The sequence below is a fragment of the Pezoporus flaviventris genome, unplaced genomic scaffold (assembly GCF_033815535.1).
Source record: "Pezoporus flaviventris isolate CSIRO_AGI_PZ_B2104156 unplaced genomic scaffold, CSIRO_AGI_Pfla_v1 ptg000001l, whole genome shotgun sequence".
Taxonomy (NCBI): Eukaryota; Metazoa; Chordata; class Aves; order Psittaciformes; family Psittacidae; genus Pezoporus; species Pezoporus flaviventris.
This window is the reverse complement of record NW_026892549.1, coordinates 40,293,402-40,311,647: the sequence shown is the minus strand read 5'-3', so window position 1 is coordinate 40,311,647 and position 18,246 is coordinate 40,293,402. Positions and strand designations below refer to the sequence as shown.

Below are 18,246 nucleotides of genomic sequence, written 5' to 3'. Positions count from 1 at the left end.
ATATTCATCAGCGCACTAAGAGAATGGCTGAAATGTGGTCAGTTTTTGTAGAAAGCTTAATGATTATTCCAAGTAGACATCATAGCAGATCATTTAGAGCCCAGAGCATTCTGATGCATGTAATGGAAGTATAATTTTAATGCTCATTTGAGTATTCTGTGGCCATTTCACAAAATACATAGCAAAAACTGTTGATCAAAAGTAGCTGTTGTTGATATGCAATAGCCGCTTTTAAAAGCTTGAGATCCCAGCCCTTTCACTCTTGGACTTTGATTTATATTTCCCTTTGAAAACACAAAATAGATTAAGTCACATCATAAAGAAATTGCTTTGAAAATGTTCTGCAAATGCATAGCTGTAGGAAACAGGAGGCTATCAGAAAATAATCAAAAATTCTTACAGCAGTCTGTTTTTTTTTTCCCCTTTTATATAAGCTTTGCCACTGCCAGTTTGTGAATGTTATTTGCACTGTCTCCACCAGCCTTCAGCTAGCTGCGATTGCTGGGAGAGGACAGGAGCAAGAGGAAGCCTTGACCTTCTCTGCAGCGACCTCTCTGTATCAGCATGAGGGAGGAAGCAGCGTGACCGGTAGAAAGCCTCTCTAAGAGCTCACTACTGCCTGCTGTGGGGGTCACAGCACACCTTAAGGTTTCAGGCCCTTCCTGTGTTTTTCACAGCATGACAGACATGCCCTTTCTCTGCGGCAGGAAGCCCTCACCTTTCTTGCTAAGGCAGGAAAATAAACTATATTAAGCCACTTCATCCTACATTGCGCAGCGTTTGTGTCTGTAGTCTGTCGGCAGCTGCAAAACCACCTCCTGAAGTGGAGAGGTACCAACCCTCGGGGCAGGCAGGAGGCTGGGGCAGAAGTGGTGGGAAATGGAAGTGGTGCTGGGGTGGGACCTGCAGAGAGCGGCTGCATGCTTTCAGCCACCCTGGGCTGCTGCCACCTCCAAGCACTGTTCCTCTGTCCTCTGAGATGGTCATCTCAAATGCCCTGTATTTATATGTACTCAAACATGGTCTTAGCAGATGCTAATTAGTGTTAGTGCCATAATAGACTTCTCCTCCACAACCTCTAACTTTTTGCCACAAACTGGCTTGAACTGCTAAACTTTGACACTTCATTAGACAAGAATATTATGTAAACTCCCTTCTATGGTAGACACATATATAGAAAATAATTGTGTCATGTAATTTGCAGAGGTAGCACAGCTATTTTAGTCTATTTTAGTGACATGAGATGTCAGGAGGTCTCTTCGTTTGGGGTTTTTCCACGAAAATAACTGCCTGTCTTTCCCAGCCTAAAGTAATAATAATAATAATTAGGTCAAAGTGCATTCTCTAGCACAATATAAAAAAAAAAAGAAAAGCAAGCTCTTATCCTTGATAAGAATATCTTTGTCCAGAATTCTTGGCAGCAAGTTCATAGAAAAGTCTTCAAACACCTGGGGCTTGATCTCAGCTGGAGAGGAGGACAGTGGTAAGGGATGCCCAGGGTAGGGGTTCTTGCTGTGAGTGAGGAGGGAGGGGAGAACCAGAGGGGTTGAGCAACTTCTGCTCCTCTAAATCAGCTCATCAAGTTGCCAGATCATGGTCAGCATATGGGGTTTTGTGCCCAGGGACGGTGGTGTTACTGTCAGACATGGCCAACTGCTAGAAAATCATCAGTGGGAAGAGGTTAGAAAGAGCAAAGCTGCTGCAGCAGCAAACACCTTCTTTAAAAAGTAAACAGTGCCCCAAAACACCATTCCTGTTTCACAGTGATGCCAGTGAGAAACGAGGTTCTTACAGTGTCTTAGCTCACTCCTGGCAGTGCTGGGCGCAGACATGAATGGGCGCTTTCCCCTCCCAGCTGAACAGGAACTGGGTTTGCTTTCTCCACCATTTCAGAGAAATAATCAACCCAGCAATGACCCCTGTGAACCTCAGCCCTGAAAATTGTTGTTCCTGAGAGCGTGGCAGTGTTTGATCTGCTGGCATGGCATCACTGAGGTCAGGTGCAGATGAGGAGGCAGTGGCCACTGGCATCCACCTCATTGCAGGCAGGTCTGCAGCACTGGCTGGCCAGTCATTCCATCCCAACCAGTCAGTATGACCATATGCCCCCCAGCACACCAAGGCAGCAGTGACAGGCTGGAACCTGGCAGACATTCCTCAGTGAAAAGGGGTCAGTCAGCCACCCCGTATCCCATCTCTGACCATTGCTTCTGTTTATCTCCCTGGGAAGCGCAGCACAGTACAAGCGTAACATTTCAGCATGTCCTTTGAAATCAGTATGAGGCCAAAGCAACAACCAGAAATGTTGCAGGAGAGATTACAGTCCTGTCCAAATCAAGACACTGAGCTGGATGAAATTCCTGGCCAGGCCATAAAAAGCGGCCTCTGCAGCTCTGCTGCCCTGGGATGGATTGGCAACCTACTCATGTCCCACGGGGTTAGGGTGAGGAACAGCCTGGGGTTGTTTATGATTTTGGGGCCCCTTGGATTCTCCCCTGGGCTGTCACCTCCGCAACAGCCATCCTTCTGTGCAAAGGCTGCATGGGAAAAGGAAAGGCTTGTGTGAGGGGTTGAGCTGGGAGATGGATTATTCATGCACACATCTCTAATTCCTCTCGTTTATTCCCCATACGACAGGCGTTTGTATAGAGCCGTATGAGCTGAGCTCCAAATAAAGCCAACTCATTAGCTGGAGTGGCTGAAATAGCTCTGCATCACACCAAGCATTTATTATAGGTGTTGGCAACTGACTGGATCGATGCCCCTCTCCTCCAGTGCATCTAGTTTGAAGCTGCCTTGACCAGCCTGACAAATCTCCTGCCAAAGCAGCTCTTCCCCTTGTCAGACCAGCTCCACCAGCCTCCAGTAAACCTGGCCTCCCAAACTGAGTCCCATGTTCTAAAATAACCAAACCCCTGACTATGGCACTACCACTCTAACCATTTATTAACCTGGCAAATCCGCCTAACCTATTTAAGGTCCTCCCCTTTGACCCATGGGATCAATGAGAAAACTGAGCTCCAGAGCCCCTAACCACCACTCCCAGGGCATTGTAGTCTTCTTAATGATTCCCAGGCTACTGCTGTCAATATCACTAGCACTCACATGGACGACTAGAAGTGGGTAATAGTCTGTGGGACTTACTAGAGCAGGCAGCCTCTCAGCGACATCCCTGATCCGAGCCCCTGGTAGGCAACACTCCTCCCTTGAGAGTAGGTCAGGGTGACAGATAGGTGCCTCTGTGCCCTTCAAAATAGAGTCCCCTACTACTGTGACCTACCACTTTCTCCTGGCAGCACCAGTAGTGATCCTTATTACTAGTACATCAGCCAGTTGTTCGCATAGTGCAGCGTGCGTGTCCTCGTTAGCGCCCTGCAGAACTGCAAAGCGGTTCTGAGTGGGGACAACAGATTTAGGAGGAAACCCCTTGCTTTTAATTGTCCTCTTCCTCCGCTTCCTGCATTAACACCCTTCTCCTTTCCTGTATGCGCTGTGGTGGACACTTGTGGCCCCTGCACAGTTTGGACCTGGAGCAAGCAGTCCTGCTTCCTCTCAGCTTCCCTGACATCTTTCAGCCGATTGACAGCATCCCGCAGCTCAGCCCCTGCTGCAGGAGGACCTCCACCGAGTGCAGCCCTGCCCATTGTGCACCCTCGCCCCACAAGACCAGTGCAGGCACTTCCTGCACCCCGAGCTCTGCGTTGCAGCCTCCCCTCACCCGGCTCTGCCTGGTGCCTACGCTGCCACCGCCGGGACAGCCAGAGCAGAGCTCCCAGTCCAGGTAAAGCGTCTTACTATTTTTTTTTTGCTCTTACCTGTTGTCAGAGGAAAAGGTGCTTAAATGACAGAGATACAATTCCTGACACCTGGTATCCGCTGTGTGCTGTTCCACTGGATTTCGTGGACCTTGTCCTGAATTAATGAAATGGGAATCCCAGTTCACTCTGGTAGGTACTGGGAAACTCACCATGGGGCTCAGCCTTCACTGGGGCTGGTGGGAATCAGAGGGGGCAGAGCTGCATGTGCACCTAGGAGTGGCCTTTGTGTGGAGCAGGGAATTTGTGTCCCTTAGAACATCCAGTGCTGTGGTGATGGGCATAACTGAGGGTTGGCGCACCAGCATCGCTCACCACTGTGTGCCAGCAAGCACTGCTTGGTGTGGATGGCATGTAGCACCTTGTTCAAAGGCATCTCTAATTTACAGTTTCTTGGCTTTCAGTGGGTACCATGTGTTACTTTGGGTTCAGCTTCCTTTATCTGTTTCTTTTTTTTTTTTCTGCTTCTTGTATCTTGGGAAACCCTAACTTTTTCTTTTTTTTTTTTCCTACACTTTTTATTTTTCCCTTTTTAATTGTGTGAAATCAACTTGGAGTGAAAAGGCCACAAAGAAACTTCTTGACGCCGAGTGAGTCTACAGCTGTGTCTTTGTTCTCGGTGGAGCTAAAGACCACATTAATCAGAAACTTCGCTGACCTTGTCTTTACTACCTGAAGACTGAAAGACAAAAGCGACACAGTCTGGCCACATTTAAAAATTCAATTAAAAAATGCCTGCTGCCGAGGGATAAACATTATGGTAGGCCTCAGTCGGGTTAGATGTAACTGTGATAAAGGCAATGCCTTTTTCTCCCTCTGTTTTTACTTTTTCCCCCAAAAGAGAATAAAGCCTTGCTTCTGTTTCTCCTGCTGGTTATGACAACTGTGTATATGACAAAGTGTGCTCAATGGTGTCATGTAGCTGGTGTTGGGGCTTTTAGTAAAGAGCAAGGTGAGAAATTCCTGAGAGGGGATGACAAGCTGGAAGTCCAGAAGAGAGGCTACTGGAGTGGACCTGAATAGAAATAACCCTTTGTTACCATATTTTCAGACTACACTGGTTTGATAACATATCACCTCTTCTTATAGCCCTGACAGAAGCAGACTGAACAAGGGTGAGGAGACCCCACTGGGAGCCTGACTCACCTTCTGGAGACATAAACGAGGTGAGGGGAGAGGTAGCAGCACAACTCCTTCCCTAAGGATGAAATGGAGAGCCTTTCATTATGGCACCCAGCTGTGCCTTACTGATTTTTATTATTGACATGTTAAGCAAAACAGTGGATATCCAGTCACCTGAGAATGAGCAGCCAAATGGAGGGGAGAAAATCAAGTGAAATCCCTTGTCGCTGACTGTGTCAGGAGGAGAGGCAGGCATCTCTCCCCTTCTGCTGGCAGGCACTGGGCCACGCTGGCCAGCGAGGAAGGCGGCGTCCTGGCTTCGATGCAACAAATTAAATAGGGTGTATCTTCTCTAGGTTGACCATTCAGTTAAATAAAAGGGCAAATTCCTTCCTTAGAACGTCCTCCGGCCCCGCCAGCCCCCCCGGGGCCTCTCCTTCCCCGGCTTGCTGGCAGTCTGCCTGTTGGACTTCTTTGCATGCTGCACCTTTATCCACCCTCCCTCGCTGACTCTGCTCTCCCCTTCGCCCCTCCTGGGCTCGCTTTCATCCTGTGGGGGCATGCCTGGGATGGCCTTGGGCTGGGGAGAGCTGCGGGAGTACCTCCGCTGCTGGGAGGACTGGGGGATTGCTGTTGAGGAAGTCCTGCAGGCTCTCCCTGGGAACTGGGGGGGCACCGGGGAGCTGGTCCCACTGTGCCGCCCGTCCGAGGAGCTGCGGGAGTTAGCACCGTGCGAGGTGTTTCTGCCTTTGCTGGCAGACCTGTCCCTCTCCGAGGGGGTGTCGGAGGCTGTGCTGGAGGTGCTGCTGCCTTTCGAGTTCAGGTGCAGATTCGAGAGGTTTCTCATCAGACTGTGCGAAAGGGGAGAGGAGTTTCTAGAGTGGCTGATGGACATGAACTGGTAACTGACGGGACCGCGCGTCCTCCTCACGGCAGCAGCGTAGGAGTCCTGGCTGCGAAGGTAGGGCAGGTAGTGGGTGACGGTGGTTGGGCTGTGGGGGTGGCCGTGCTGATGAGAAATGGCTTTTGCTATTTGGTGCATCCGCAGCGTCTGCATCCACTGGCTGTCGATGCCTGGCAGGGAAAAGGAAACAGAGTCAGCTTTCTGTGAACATCAATGAACTGCTCTCTGGCTCACCCAAGGTGTGAGGTTAGGTACCAGGGTTTCTTTCAGAAGAGCCTCAACATACCTCAAACCACCCTTGCCCTCCCAGCCGTGCAGCAAATAGTCCTAGGTTTCAGTACATTCAATGTTATGGTTGAACATAATGTTAGACTTTTAATGTAGTAAAAGGAGGACAAAGGGTAATGGTTTTAAACTGGAAGAGGGTAGATTTAGATTAAACATTAGGAAAAACCACTGTGGGGATTGTGAGACATTGGAATACGTTGTCTAGAGAAGCTGTGGATGCCCCATCCCTGGAAATGTGAAAGGCCAGGTTGGACAGGGATTTGAGCAACCTGGTCTCATGGAAGGTGTTCCTGTCCATGGCAGGGAGTTGGAACTAGATGATCTTTAATGTCCCTTGCAACACAAACCATTCAATGATTCTACAATTTAAAATAACAAGTGTAGCAAGTGATACAAATAATTCTGATGCCAGTGTAGATTACGGAGCTTAGACTAGAAGACACTGAACCATCTATCTGGCTGTTCAGGTAGGTTTCCACTCTCAGGTGCCTCTGTGTTTTTAACACAAGCTGGTTTTATACATTTCCTGTGATGCTCCTGACAGCCTCGGCAGATTTCTCTGCATCTTTCATTGCAAAGGAGCCTGGAGATCCCCGCAGCAGCCATGGAATGGGCACTACAAGGTGCCAGCACTGTTGCAGTATCACCCTCTACCTGCGTCTCTCACAGCAGTCACGGTCAAGCCATTTGTTACTGAGGACAGATAGAGGCAGTGAAAACCCTCAGTGCAAATCCCCAATGCGGCAGCCACACTGACCTCCTCTCAGTAATTTCTCTTCAAACTGCTACACACCACAACAACCAGAGACTCTTCAGTTGTTACTATTACTACAAACTCAGAAGTCAATCTACTTTGCATGCTCCAGATACTGAGTCTGAGCTGCAGCTACGTCACTGTGGCTTCACACAGAAAATCGACTGGCTTCGGCCAGGATAGCTTAGACAGTGCTTAACTGAGAGCAACTCAGGGCATTACAGTTCCCTCACACCTACTGTCACAGCCTTGGGGTCATAACAAAAGTTGTAGCTCTCAGAGATCACTGGAGTGCTTTTGAAAGTTAGTCCTGTGGTTTGCATGAAAGCCTATAGCAAATTCAACAGATGTAATTTTCCATTTGAACTTTGAAGACTGCCTGGTTTGCTGCTTTATGGGCAGAGCAGAGACCAGGAATTCCTCTTATCTGAGGCCACAGCTCTAGCCGAAAAACATGGGGTGCTGCTTAAAAGATTTTGCTCTGGAGATTGCTCCTGTTCAGATGTAAGGGATGGTCTCTTCCATTCCTCCTTTCTCCAGACTTTGCTTCAATCCCAAGAGATTTAAATCACTTCAACTTAATATCAAATATGTCAAAAGGAAACTGTCTTTCCTGTGATACTGCCACACAGGTACCTCCAGCTGCACTGAGAGATTAACCTCATTTCATGGAAAGACAGATGGGAATTGCCTTCCCTGCTTCTTAACCTCCTTGAAAGTCAAGGTTTCCAAAGAAACATGCATGCTGAAACACACTTGCAAGACACCACCTCCTCTGCCATTCCCCTGTGCCCTCCTACGAAGGCTGTGGATATAAAACACAGACCTTATAAATCTAGAAGCAACATGCTCATGACTTGAGCTTGCGTCTTTGTTATCAGCTCTCAGGTGGCCACCAGGGCTGATGCTGTCCTGAAAGAAGGGCTCCCTTCAGTGCCTTCAAGCTGTTCAGTCCCTGCTCCTTATGGCCAGCCATGGTCTCTAGTCCAGGGACCTTGCAGTGTGTCTTATGGTGCTGCCTCTCACCTTTCTTGGCCTGGGGGGGATCTTCCTTACATGAATTCTGAGCTACCAGCTGTCTACACTGAACTAAATGCTATATGAGTCAGTCCTCAGAGGTAGAACCTTCACTGATGGTTATTTTAGCCTCTTAGAAAGGTATTACCCGCACTTTTGTGCTTGGATTTGGTGCTGTTTTAAACCTGGGGAAGGTGGTCTGGTAAAGAAGACAGGACAAGAGGTTTTCTAGAGCTGAGGCATAACTCTAACACTGGTGAGTATCACATCTCCTCTGAGCTGTGCCTATTTACCTGGGTACTGATAACACATTAGTGCCTTTGTATAACAACTCCTTGTGCTAAAGCTCTCCCACTGCTCACCACAAAAGAATGAAAGCAACTCAGTTTACTGTGGCAGAACCAACCTATAGAGGTACAAGAACACAATTTGGTATGGCTGTATGGCTCAGCACCCCGAAACTAGGATAACCTCCATCAACAGAGGTAATCTGCAGAGAAGACATATCTTTCAGGACATGCTCTAGATCCCACCTGCATGACAAATCACAGTTGTGCTGCAAGTGGATCCCGATTGCTTAGGAGTAAGAGCAGGCATTTTAGGTGTGCTGAAAGCACTGGCTCCTGAAATTGTCAAAATAGCTGTGGAAAACTCCATTATTCCCAGCAGATAGAGAGTAGAGATGTGTGATATTATCTTCCTTCCCAGCAGATACCTTCCTGACATCCTGGTTGAGGAACACATCTTCACCCCAGGCTTTACATACTTTCTGTGGGTGCTATAATTCCATATAAATCCTTTTGCTATGACTCCACAAAGCTGAGCACGCTCTTGGTGAAGAGGGGTGAATTTGGAGGAGAATGGAAAATTTGCTGGCTGATACCCTGATGCAGCATCCCCAAGCAGACTTCAGAGAAAAGCAGGCCTGTCATTGTGGAAAAGCTACCATGGACATGTACATATATGCCAACAGAGTGGGGAAGAAGCTTGGACCATAGGCAGAACTGCCTCTCCCAGTGACCTGCTACTGGAGGGGATTGAAAGGTTGACCCAAAGCTAACCCAAGGAAGGGATTGAAAAAGTGTCAGGATTTAAGGCTGCTTACTGTTGTAAGATGTGAAGCGTTCGGGGTTTTGGAGCAAAAATATCTGAGCTCTGTCTGCTGTTGATGTGTAAATGCAAGTGATGACAGTAGATGAAAGATATATAGCTAACCACCATGGACTGCTTCCGGCATGCTTCCTATAGGAGCATCCATGTCATCCTCCTTAAATCACATTGTGATATAGAATATGTTACTATCCAAAGTTTAGCTTTTAAGCTGAGTCAGGCATGCCACCGTGCTCCTGTACACATCTAGGAGGACATCACAGTGACTACCATGCCAGCTGATGTTCAAGATGTGCACTGTTGTTGGAACAGAACGATGGATTTGACTTTTTGCTCTTCTCCCCATATACACTTCGCCCATGTCAGCAGCAAATTTCATGTGTACTGACTTACTTGAGTCAGATCTGCTCCGTGAATTCCCCTCCGAGTTGGGGAGTGAGGTGTGTATCATGAGCTGTACGGTCTCGACCTCGTCCTGTGCTTTCACCTTGCTCCAGCAGATAGGTTGGATGTGCTTTGTGGATTTGGGGGCTCTAACGTCACTCTGCTCGGGAAGGACACGACATGCATGAGGACATAATGCACATGAGGACACAACTCACTAAACTATCCCACAAGGGAACTTCCACTAGTGCCTGGGCGGCAGCAGCATTTTCCAGATAAAGTCTATTCTGCAAAACCACTTAGCCAGTTCTCAAGTATTTTTAGACTAGATAATTTTGGCTGGTATTTTGTGATTATGCTAAAAATGTGGTAGTGAATAACTTTGAATTCATGCACCATGTGGAGGAAAGATCTGAAGGCCTTCCTCTACAAACACAAAAATATATTTTATTGGTTATATTAATGTGAGTGCCATATGGGCAGTGCTTTCTGCTAGAAGAGGTGGGACTAAGCAGGTATTTTTGCAGGGGAGCCCTCCACAAAAGCTTAGTGGAGTATCAAGCTCTTCAGTTTGTTGTTAAGGGCCTATGAATCCTGTGAAAAACTTCAGGCTGAAAGAAAACTACTGTTCTTCACTTCTGAGACAGGCAAGCAAGGTCCTGTCTCTCCATCGCTGCTTGAACCCTTGCTCAGGACAGAGCTGGAATCTCAATTATTAGCCTTCTTGTGACACACAGCATTGGTCTTTATAAACACTTTTGTAAGGAACTGCAAACTGTTTTTACAAAGGCTAATTTCTATCACATAAAATGGTCTTCTGGGTTTTATTTATCTTTATTTACTCATGACTTCTTATTTTATTTCTTCTCCTGTTGTTTCTCTGCTCTCCCAATCAGCATTTTATTGGAAAGGTAAAAACCAGTCTTTTCCGGTAATGCAAACAACACTGACCATTGCACTTCAAGCAAAAGAGGTTTTTGTCCTTGAGAAGAAGAGCTGTCCCAGGCAGCAGTCTCTGTAAACTTCATTCATCTTTTGCTCTGAACTTTAGTTTTACAATTAATTACAGGCTGCTGAGACATGATTATAGGCTATAACAAAGCCAGAGGATGCTATTTCCACACCTCCCATGTAGGTTTTATCTTAGGTAAACAATTTTTAAACTTGTTTCTTAGAGCTTACCTCGTATGTAACAACACATTCTACAGACTGGTGCTCTTCTATCCCCACAATCCATTTCTCCATTACAAACGGTGGCTGTAAAAACAACATGGTGGGAGTTTTATAAGGTGCTTTTCATCTCCTGACTTGTTTCTGACACATCCCAAAGATATTTCAACATTTGCTTTTTCATCCATTTCCATACTGTTAACATCAATACTTTCCTTAAAATCTTATGAGACAAGCAATATATTTTGGAATATGTACCTCCTTTTTTTTCCAAAAGCAAACTGAGAATTCTGTAAATAACAGACATTAGGTAAGACAGCATGGAATGTTTTCGTGAGGGCACAAACCTTTTTCATTTTTGTGCATGTACAGGTTTTATTCTGCTAGACTTACAGAGGCCAGCAAGAACAAATATCTACAGATCCTTAGAGATATTTCCTCACAGATATAAAAATGCGAAAGTATGTGAAAAGTTAATGTTATTGTAACTGGTTATTAGTTTATTTAATCCCTTTTTTTTCTTTTAAAGGAAAAATTTAAAATGGCCAAGATGAAAATTAAACAGGACATAATAATAATGGTAGTAATAGTAGTAATAGTAATAATAGTAGTAATAATAATATCACAAGTGCTGTTCCAAAAGTCACTAACTATAAAAACAGTATGAGCACAAATTAAATACGAAAATCCTTTTTTGACTCTCATACTCTCGTATCACATTTTCCTTAAAATTCTGACTGTTGATGATCTGATTTTCAGATTTTCTTGCAGGAAAAAATAAACAAAGGTTCCCCCCAAATTTAGCCAAAATATTCGGAGTTAAAAGCATTGAGGAGTTTGGGGGGTTTTGTCAGTGCGCATTAGAGCAGCATTCTAATTGGCAATCAAGCTGTATATTTTTCCATTTAGAAATTTATTTTGTGAGCTATTATCAAGTGGAGCATATTAATAAGAACAAACAATTAAAATAACAGCAAACAGAATGCCCTCTGCATTAACAAAGCCTCTGTGGCTTATGGTAAAAGCAGTCTAAATGCTGGCTGGTAACTATTTGCAGGCAGGTTTTGAAATAAGGTAAAATGCCCAGTGACGCTGAATTGCAGATGTTCAGTGCTGCACTGTCTGCTGAGGGGTTTCAGTTTTTGCAGCCCATCGTTGCATGACAGAGGGAGTTTTAGAATGATGTTAAAGTTTTAAACCCGTGTTCAAAAAAAAGAAAGAAAAAAGAAAGAGGGGGGACACCCAAACCCAGAGAAATCACATGAAGTTTCAACCTGGAACATTTAAATCAGTTTCTTCTCTTGAAAAAGAAAGTAATTTTTTGAACATTCTTTTCTTTAAAAGGGGTAATAAATTCAGAGGATATAACATGGAATTAAAAGAAGAAAATATAAATTAGTTCCTTCTCTTATTTTTCTATTGTTAACATTATTGTCAGCTTAAAAGAGAACCAAAATACCTAACTCCTATTATGATACAAATCTGTTTAAAATGTGCATTTTATTTAAAAGCTGTCAAGAGACTGAGCTTCCGCAAGCACAAAAGTCGACTGCTGTGGTATTTTAATGTCTTTGTTTGAGATCTGTGAATTTGTGAAAGCTTTAAGGCTGTAAATACCTTTGTCATCTTTAAAATCTCTACATCAGGTAGGTTAGTGTTGAATGTCACATCTTTTATGTAGGTTATCGCAATTTCATCCCCGTCCATCTCCATGTACATTTTCCATTTACAATCCTATGAATAATAAAGAAAGAAAGCTGGATTGTTGGAATACAAATAAAAAAAAACCAGCAAAATGAAACAAAACTGAAAGCCAAAACAACCCAAAACCCAATCCTCATCCTAAAAAACGTAATTCTGTGGGGGAAAAAATAACCCAGTTAGGGAGATAAGGAACATGTACATATTTTAGGATATGCACATTTTCCTAAATGTGTTGATAGTAGGAAAAGTGTTGATAATGGAAAACTCATGGGTTCTCTTGTTCGCTCTTCCCTTAGTTCACCCTGGGAGACAGTTGCCACACTGACAGGTCTGGATGTCTTTAGAGGTATGGATCCCCTGAGGGGCCCCAGGAGTTAGGTTCACCCATCTGGATGGAGCTGTGCACACCCAGCCATTGGTGGGGGCACAGAGCAGTGGTGGGAGCTGTCACTCGTGGTCACAGCCAGTGCCAGCAGCCAGACCTAAGGACAGTGAACCCAGGAACAAATGACCAGAGAGTCGAGGAAACTCTGAAGACAGTCGCTCAAATAATAGGCAAGAGGATGCTCTATTATATCAGATATGAAGTGCCCAGCGAGCACTGAGCACCCTCAGCTTCTGTTCACCTCTAGCTGCACTATTAGTTATAAGCAAGCTCAGTTTAGAAGATAATCATAGCGACTCTAATAAACCAAAGCAATGAAAAGTATCCTTAAATCATCCCATGAGCTGAGCATGGGGCCAACACCCAACACTTTGCACAGGTGTGAGCCTGCAGAAGCTGACGGCTCTGGCAGCATCCTACAGGACATCCCTTGCAGGCTCTGACTGCTGGGACTGGGATTCATGCTTGTTGCCAGGGAGGCTCCCACTGGGGGGCTGGAGACAACCCGTCCATGGTGCAAACCAGCCAGCATTTGCTGATGTGTCTGGGGATTAGATACTGTGCAGTGCACTGAGCTCCTCCAAAAATCAGTACCCCGAGGGACAATAGGGCTGCGGTGAAGCAGTGTCTCCATCTCCGCGCAGGCAGGAGGGGATGTGCCCTTCACAGAGACAAGAGCTCCTCCAGACATGCCAGGGGCTCAGGAGGGTCTGTGCCCACTGTGTACCGCTGGCCAGGCAGGTCAGGTCTCAGTGACTGCGGGAGGCAGTCTTCTACCCTGCTCTGCTCAGAAAATGCAACAACTGTCAATGGGGAGGGACACAGATGGCCGCCTACGGCCAAGGGCTTGCGTAAGCAGCTATTTGCACACACAAATGTACAGCAGCCTAAAAAGTATCCGTTCGCATATGTGATTATCTGCTGGTGTTTGCACGTGCATCTCTCATAAATGTAACGTAGGAGCTCAGCCCTCAGAAGTCTCAAAGCTTTCAATCAGGCATTGAATTGGCAATTCTAAGATAAAAGAAAACTGGAGCATAATCACTTCCGAACCGCGACAACAGATTATGCTTATGAAAGCATTTGGCCCTGTGTGTCCATCTGTCCCCATTGAAAGCTTCCATGTTTTACGAGCAGAGTGGACATATGATTTGGGTTTTGCATTGCCCCAGCACGAGTCTGAGTGATGGGAACTGCGGTCCAGCGGCCAGAGCACCAGACCAAGACTCGGGGGCACTGAGTTCAGTTTCCTGTTCTGCCGTTGACTTCTTGTGAAACCTGGTAAGGTGCTGCAGTTGCCTTGTGCCTCTGTTTCCCGTATCTGTTTGCAAGACCTCTTTCTGTGCTCCTTTTTCAGGTTGTGAGCTAACCCAGGGTTACGCCTGTCTCTTCCCAGGTAGATACAGCATGATGCACTGGCCCTGACATCATCTGAGAACTGTAACTGAACAGCAACAGCGAAGCAAGCTGTCTTTGACTCCTCCTTGCCTCTCAAACTGTGCTCCTCTCCCTGCCCACACTGTCCTCGTTGCCAGAATTTTGCAGGACTTCCTAAATTCACGCTACTTGCATTCCCCACTGCAGATCAAACCTAAGGTTAAAGACAAGATGCTTGATGACACTTTTAACACCTGAGCCAAGGAAATAACAAAGCACTGACATAACATACTATCCTCCAATTAATGCAGCACATATCCTGTCATGAGACCAGTGCCACGCACCCGAGAGCTTGAGCTGTACCTTGTGCCAGCACTACCGTGCCTTCACAACTCAGAATTTTGTGCTGTTCACTCACATCTCCGTACAGACCCGATCTGACAAACCTGAGCTCATTTTAACAAGCAACATAAATAGAGCGACCATCTCTAAAGAAAAGGCTGGCAAACTGTGTAAGTCCAGGGTCTGGCAGGCGGTGGGCACCTGCCAGCGCCCGGCCCCTCTCCGGATGTGCCGCGCATGCAGGAGCCCTCTTCGTGCGGTAACGAATCAGGCTGCCCCACGCAGCTGTGGATGCAGGAGCCCTGCACAAACACCGCCTTCCCCAGCTCTGAACTGCCGCTTCAGAGACAGAAATGCACTCTCCTGTCCTTCAAATCCAGCCCCCAAACCTCCGGTCCTCCTTGGAGTCTTCTCCAGCCTCACCATGCAGATACCAAAAGGGCAAGTTACCACGCTAAGCATAACCTGTCTGCTCACTCAAAAACACGTCAGGTTTTCGTTTTGTATTATTGTAAAATCATCGGTGGAAAGAGGAAAGAGAGAAAGACGGAGAGAAAAAAAAGGGAAATAAAGAGGGGAGAGAAAGGGGAGTCTGGGATAAAGAATACAAAAGACAAAAAGAGAAGGAAGGAAGGAAAAGGAAGAAGACAGCAGCTAGGTGACTTCAGAATCAAGTCACTTGGAAAATACCTGTGATATTACTTATCTAAGATAAAGATGTGGCTACTCCTCTTACAAACTTGGTAACCATTTTGTTAATCCCACAGCAGGTACTGCGAGATTGGTGTGCTGCAAAGAGACGTATTTTCCTGTTTTTCAGTCGAGTTCTAGGTTCTTATTTAGCAATGAACAGGAGAGAGATGCTCAGTCACTTAAGCAAAAATTTGGCTAGAATAACCAAGTACACAATTCCAGTTCTTTGATGAATTAGAGCTGTAAAATTTCCTGAATTGAAACTACATTTAGTGCCAGATGTATGTGGGGAAATAATCTGGAAATGGCTCGTTCAAAATGCCTGGTTGATAAATATACAAGTCCTTCAAAGAAATTTTGTAAGTCAAGAATTAAACTATCTCTCAGTATGTACCTGCTGGAATTTGATGTAAATAAAGAATTTCAAGGTTTTGTTTCGGAAAAAAAATGGCTAGTTTCAGACCTGAGAGGCACGACCAGCAAAACTTTGTGTGAAAACCGTTTCTGAATAACCCTTTGACAAAGCCAATAAATCAGCAGCCTCTGCAAATGGTTGTAGAACAAAAAAAACACAAATCACACGCAGGTATTTGGAACCACTTCTCCTCAGCTTCTGAACAGAAAATAAGAACACTTTAAAAATTAAGCCTCCAGCTTACTGTGGTGACAATACTCCTTTAACCCTGTATGCGCTAAGATCTGCAGCAAAAACCAACAGGGGAATGAAAAAGACCAGGCACAGGCTTTAAACAACAAACGTGCCTCCTGCAGCAACAGCATAGAACTCTCACTGGGGATACACCTCATTTTTCCAGGAGGCCCAAATCCAGGATTTGTTTCAAAATCAGTGGTTGCAATAAACTTCTTTTTTTTGTTGGTTTGTTTGGTTTTAGGACTGAAGAAAAAAAAGCCACGGCACTGTAGCAGGCAACTGGCTATTAGAAATAAAGTAGGATGTAATGCAAGATGAAACAAGTATGAAAAAAAATTGGTCATGCTGGTACTAAAAGTAGTAGCATGTTGATGATTTAGGTCCCCAGAAGCTCCTTTACATTCTTAGCTATTATCTATCTCAGCTGCTGAAACCTGCTGTTATAAAGGCATTAGAGTTGAACATCTAGTGACAGCACTTGGGTTATTTATCATTATGTATCACCCTGCTACACTATATTTTATTATTCTGGATTTAAAGGAAGATAACACAATTATGGTTAATTTGCTTCTCTTCTTTATATATATAGTGTCATGACCCACCACAGCTTTGTCCCATGAGATATTTTTAACCAAAAAGAAATCCACAAGAAACTCTCCCTAAAAATTCCATTAATAACCTCTTGTAGCGTGTATAGGTTGCAGGGTCTGGAACTAAGAATGTTTTAATCTCTTCAGCAAAACAATGTCTCATAATGATGTACAGGACTATTGCTGCACTGATGAAGAATCATACATAATTCAGCACCTTTCACTTGGCACCACTGTGATATCCTCATTAGCAGTGGCTCACAGTGGCTGTCAGATGGTGTCCATGCGAATGCAGGCATTATATTGTCTTTGAGATGTGCAGCTGCTTCCATGACACTGCCAGTATATAAAAACATGACGCCAGTTTGTTTTATTTAGTGCTAAACCTTCCAGTTTGTAAAAACAAGGCTGACACAGAGCCTGACATGAGGCAGTGAAAATAATTAGCTCTCATTTTCTCAGCCTCCTATTTCCTTCTCCCCGCTGTGTTCTCTTTCCACTAAACCACCACATGTCAGTCGAAATGGGAGGCAATTAGTGGGCTCATTTCAGTCCCCACAACTGTGCTGAAAAGAAAGTATTTATGATGGCACAATGAACAGCTGAAAGATTAAATAACATTTGCCTTTTGAAAAGAAAATGACTTCTAGCTAAATGGGCAATTTTTGATTATTCTCAAACAAGCTTAGAGTAGTTGGTTTTTAAAATACAAGAAAGGAAAATGAGTCATTTTTAGGTGAAAGAATCAAATAAAACTTGACACAGTAATGCAAATAACTGATGTTTTATTGCAAAATATGTAAATGTGTTATACCCTTAACAATGGCTGGTGTCTCAGGTCAGGGCAGGCTGTTGCCAGCCAGACTCCAGCAAGAGAAGGTGGCTCCACCGCCGGTTTTATTTCAGCTGTGCAGGCAGAAAAAAACGGGGGTGGGGGGGAGGCCTTCGAGAGAGATGGTCTTAAAACACACAGAAACAAAGCAAGTGAAGGATATATTTATGCTATCAGTTGCCTGGGTGCTTCCTCCGAAAGCCAGAGCCCTTACTCCCCCATAAGGCAGCAGGCATCAGCTGGCTGCAGCTTCTCCTGGAGAAGCAGGAGGCCTTTCCAACAGCTATACAGACCACCCAGTGGTACAAAAAAATGTCTGTCCCTGTCCCCTGACAGCACCTTTCTTTAACATCCAGTGCTGTGAAGATCTGTGCTGCCACAGAGGGCAATGTAATGGTAAGTACTGGGTGCTGCTTCATGCTGGGGACTGGTGCCCTGAGAAGAACAGGTTGCAGCATCCAAGACAGACAGCTCTGCCATAACAGTGGTCCTGAGCCTTGCCATAGTGTTTACTAAAGCTGCCCTTGCCATGCGATCAGGAGCAAACAGGGATTGCTTTGGTCTCAGTCATCATCATCCACACAAGCATCCTGCTTGTGACAGTGGGACTGTAAAGGTGGAAGCATGAAAAACACAAGACCCTGGCCTAAGGGCTGTGTGGGTGCCCTCCCACGCTGTCTGAGGCAGCCCTGTCCTCCAGTGGCGTTTCCCATGGACCACTCATGGGAACAACATGCGGGAGCCCTGCAGGCACCATGTGCCACCGAGCGACGTGGCCCATGGTGAGGGGCCATGTGGAGGCTACAGCTCAGGCACGGGGGCTTGCATGATGTTAGCCATGGGAACAAGGGTGGCAGGAGCTTGGGATGGCAGGGACGCTGCACAGGGGACTTACCAGGGACAAAGGCTCTGTTTCCAGGCTTTTGTCTAGAGAGGACATGCCAAGCCTACAGACCATTGGGAGCTGGTCTGTGCTTTTGCAGACATGTCTGTGAACAAGGCTGTATGTGTGAGAGACAACGTGTGGAAGGCAGCAAGTTAATTCAGAGTGGCCAAGGTATAAAAATAAAGCTTCAGATTAAAATTCTAGAAAATCAAGTGAGCAAG

At 45.5% G+C, this 18,246-nt stretch overlaps 1 protein-coding gene across 1 annotated transcript in view; it reads right to left on the bottom strand.

Annotated features, from left to right (window-relative positions):
* Positions 1-5,034: 5,034 nt before the first annotated feature.
* The window catches only part of MAP3K20 (mitogen-activated protein kinase kinase kinase 20), a 90,765-nt gene continuing 77,553 nt past the window's right edge, over positions 5,035-18,246 (bottom strand). The window contains exons 17-20 of the mRNA XM_061453903.1: positions 12,182-12,298; positions 10,577-10,651; positions 9,404-9,554; positions 5,035-6,011 (exon numbers count right to left, since the gene is read on the bottom strand). Of these exons, the coding sequence (XP_061309887.1) occupies positions 5,332-6,011; positions 9,404-9,554; positions 10,577-10,651; positions 12,182-12,298 (1,023 nt within the window). The 3' untranslated portion in view covers positions 5,035-5,331. The remainder of the gene's footprint in view (positions 6,012-9,403; positions 9,555-10,576; positions 10,652-12,181; positions 12,299-18,246) is intronic.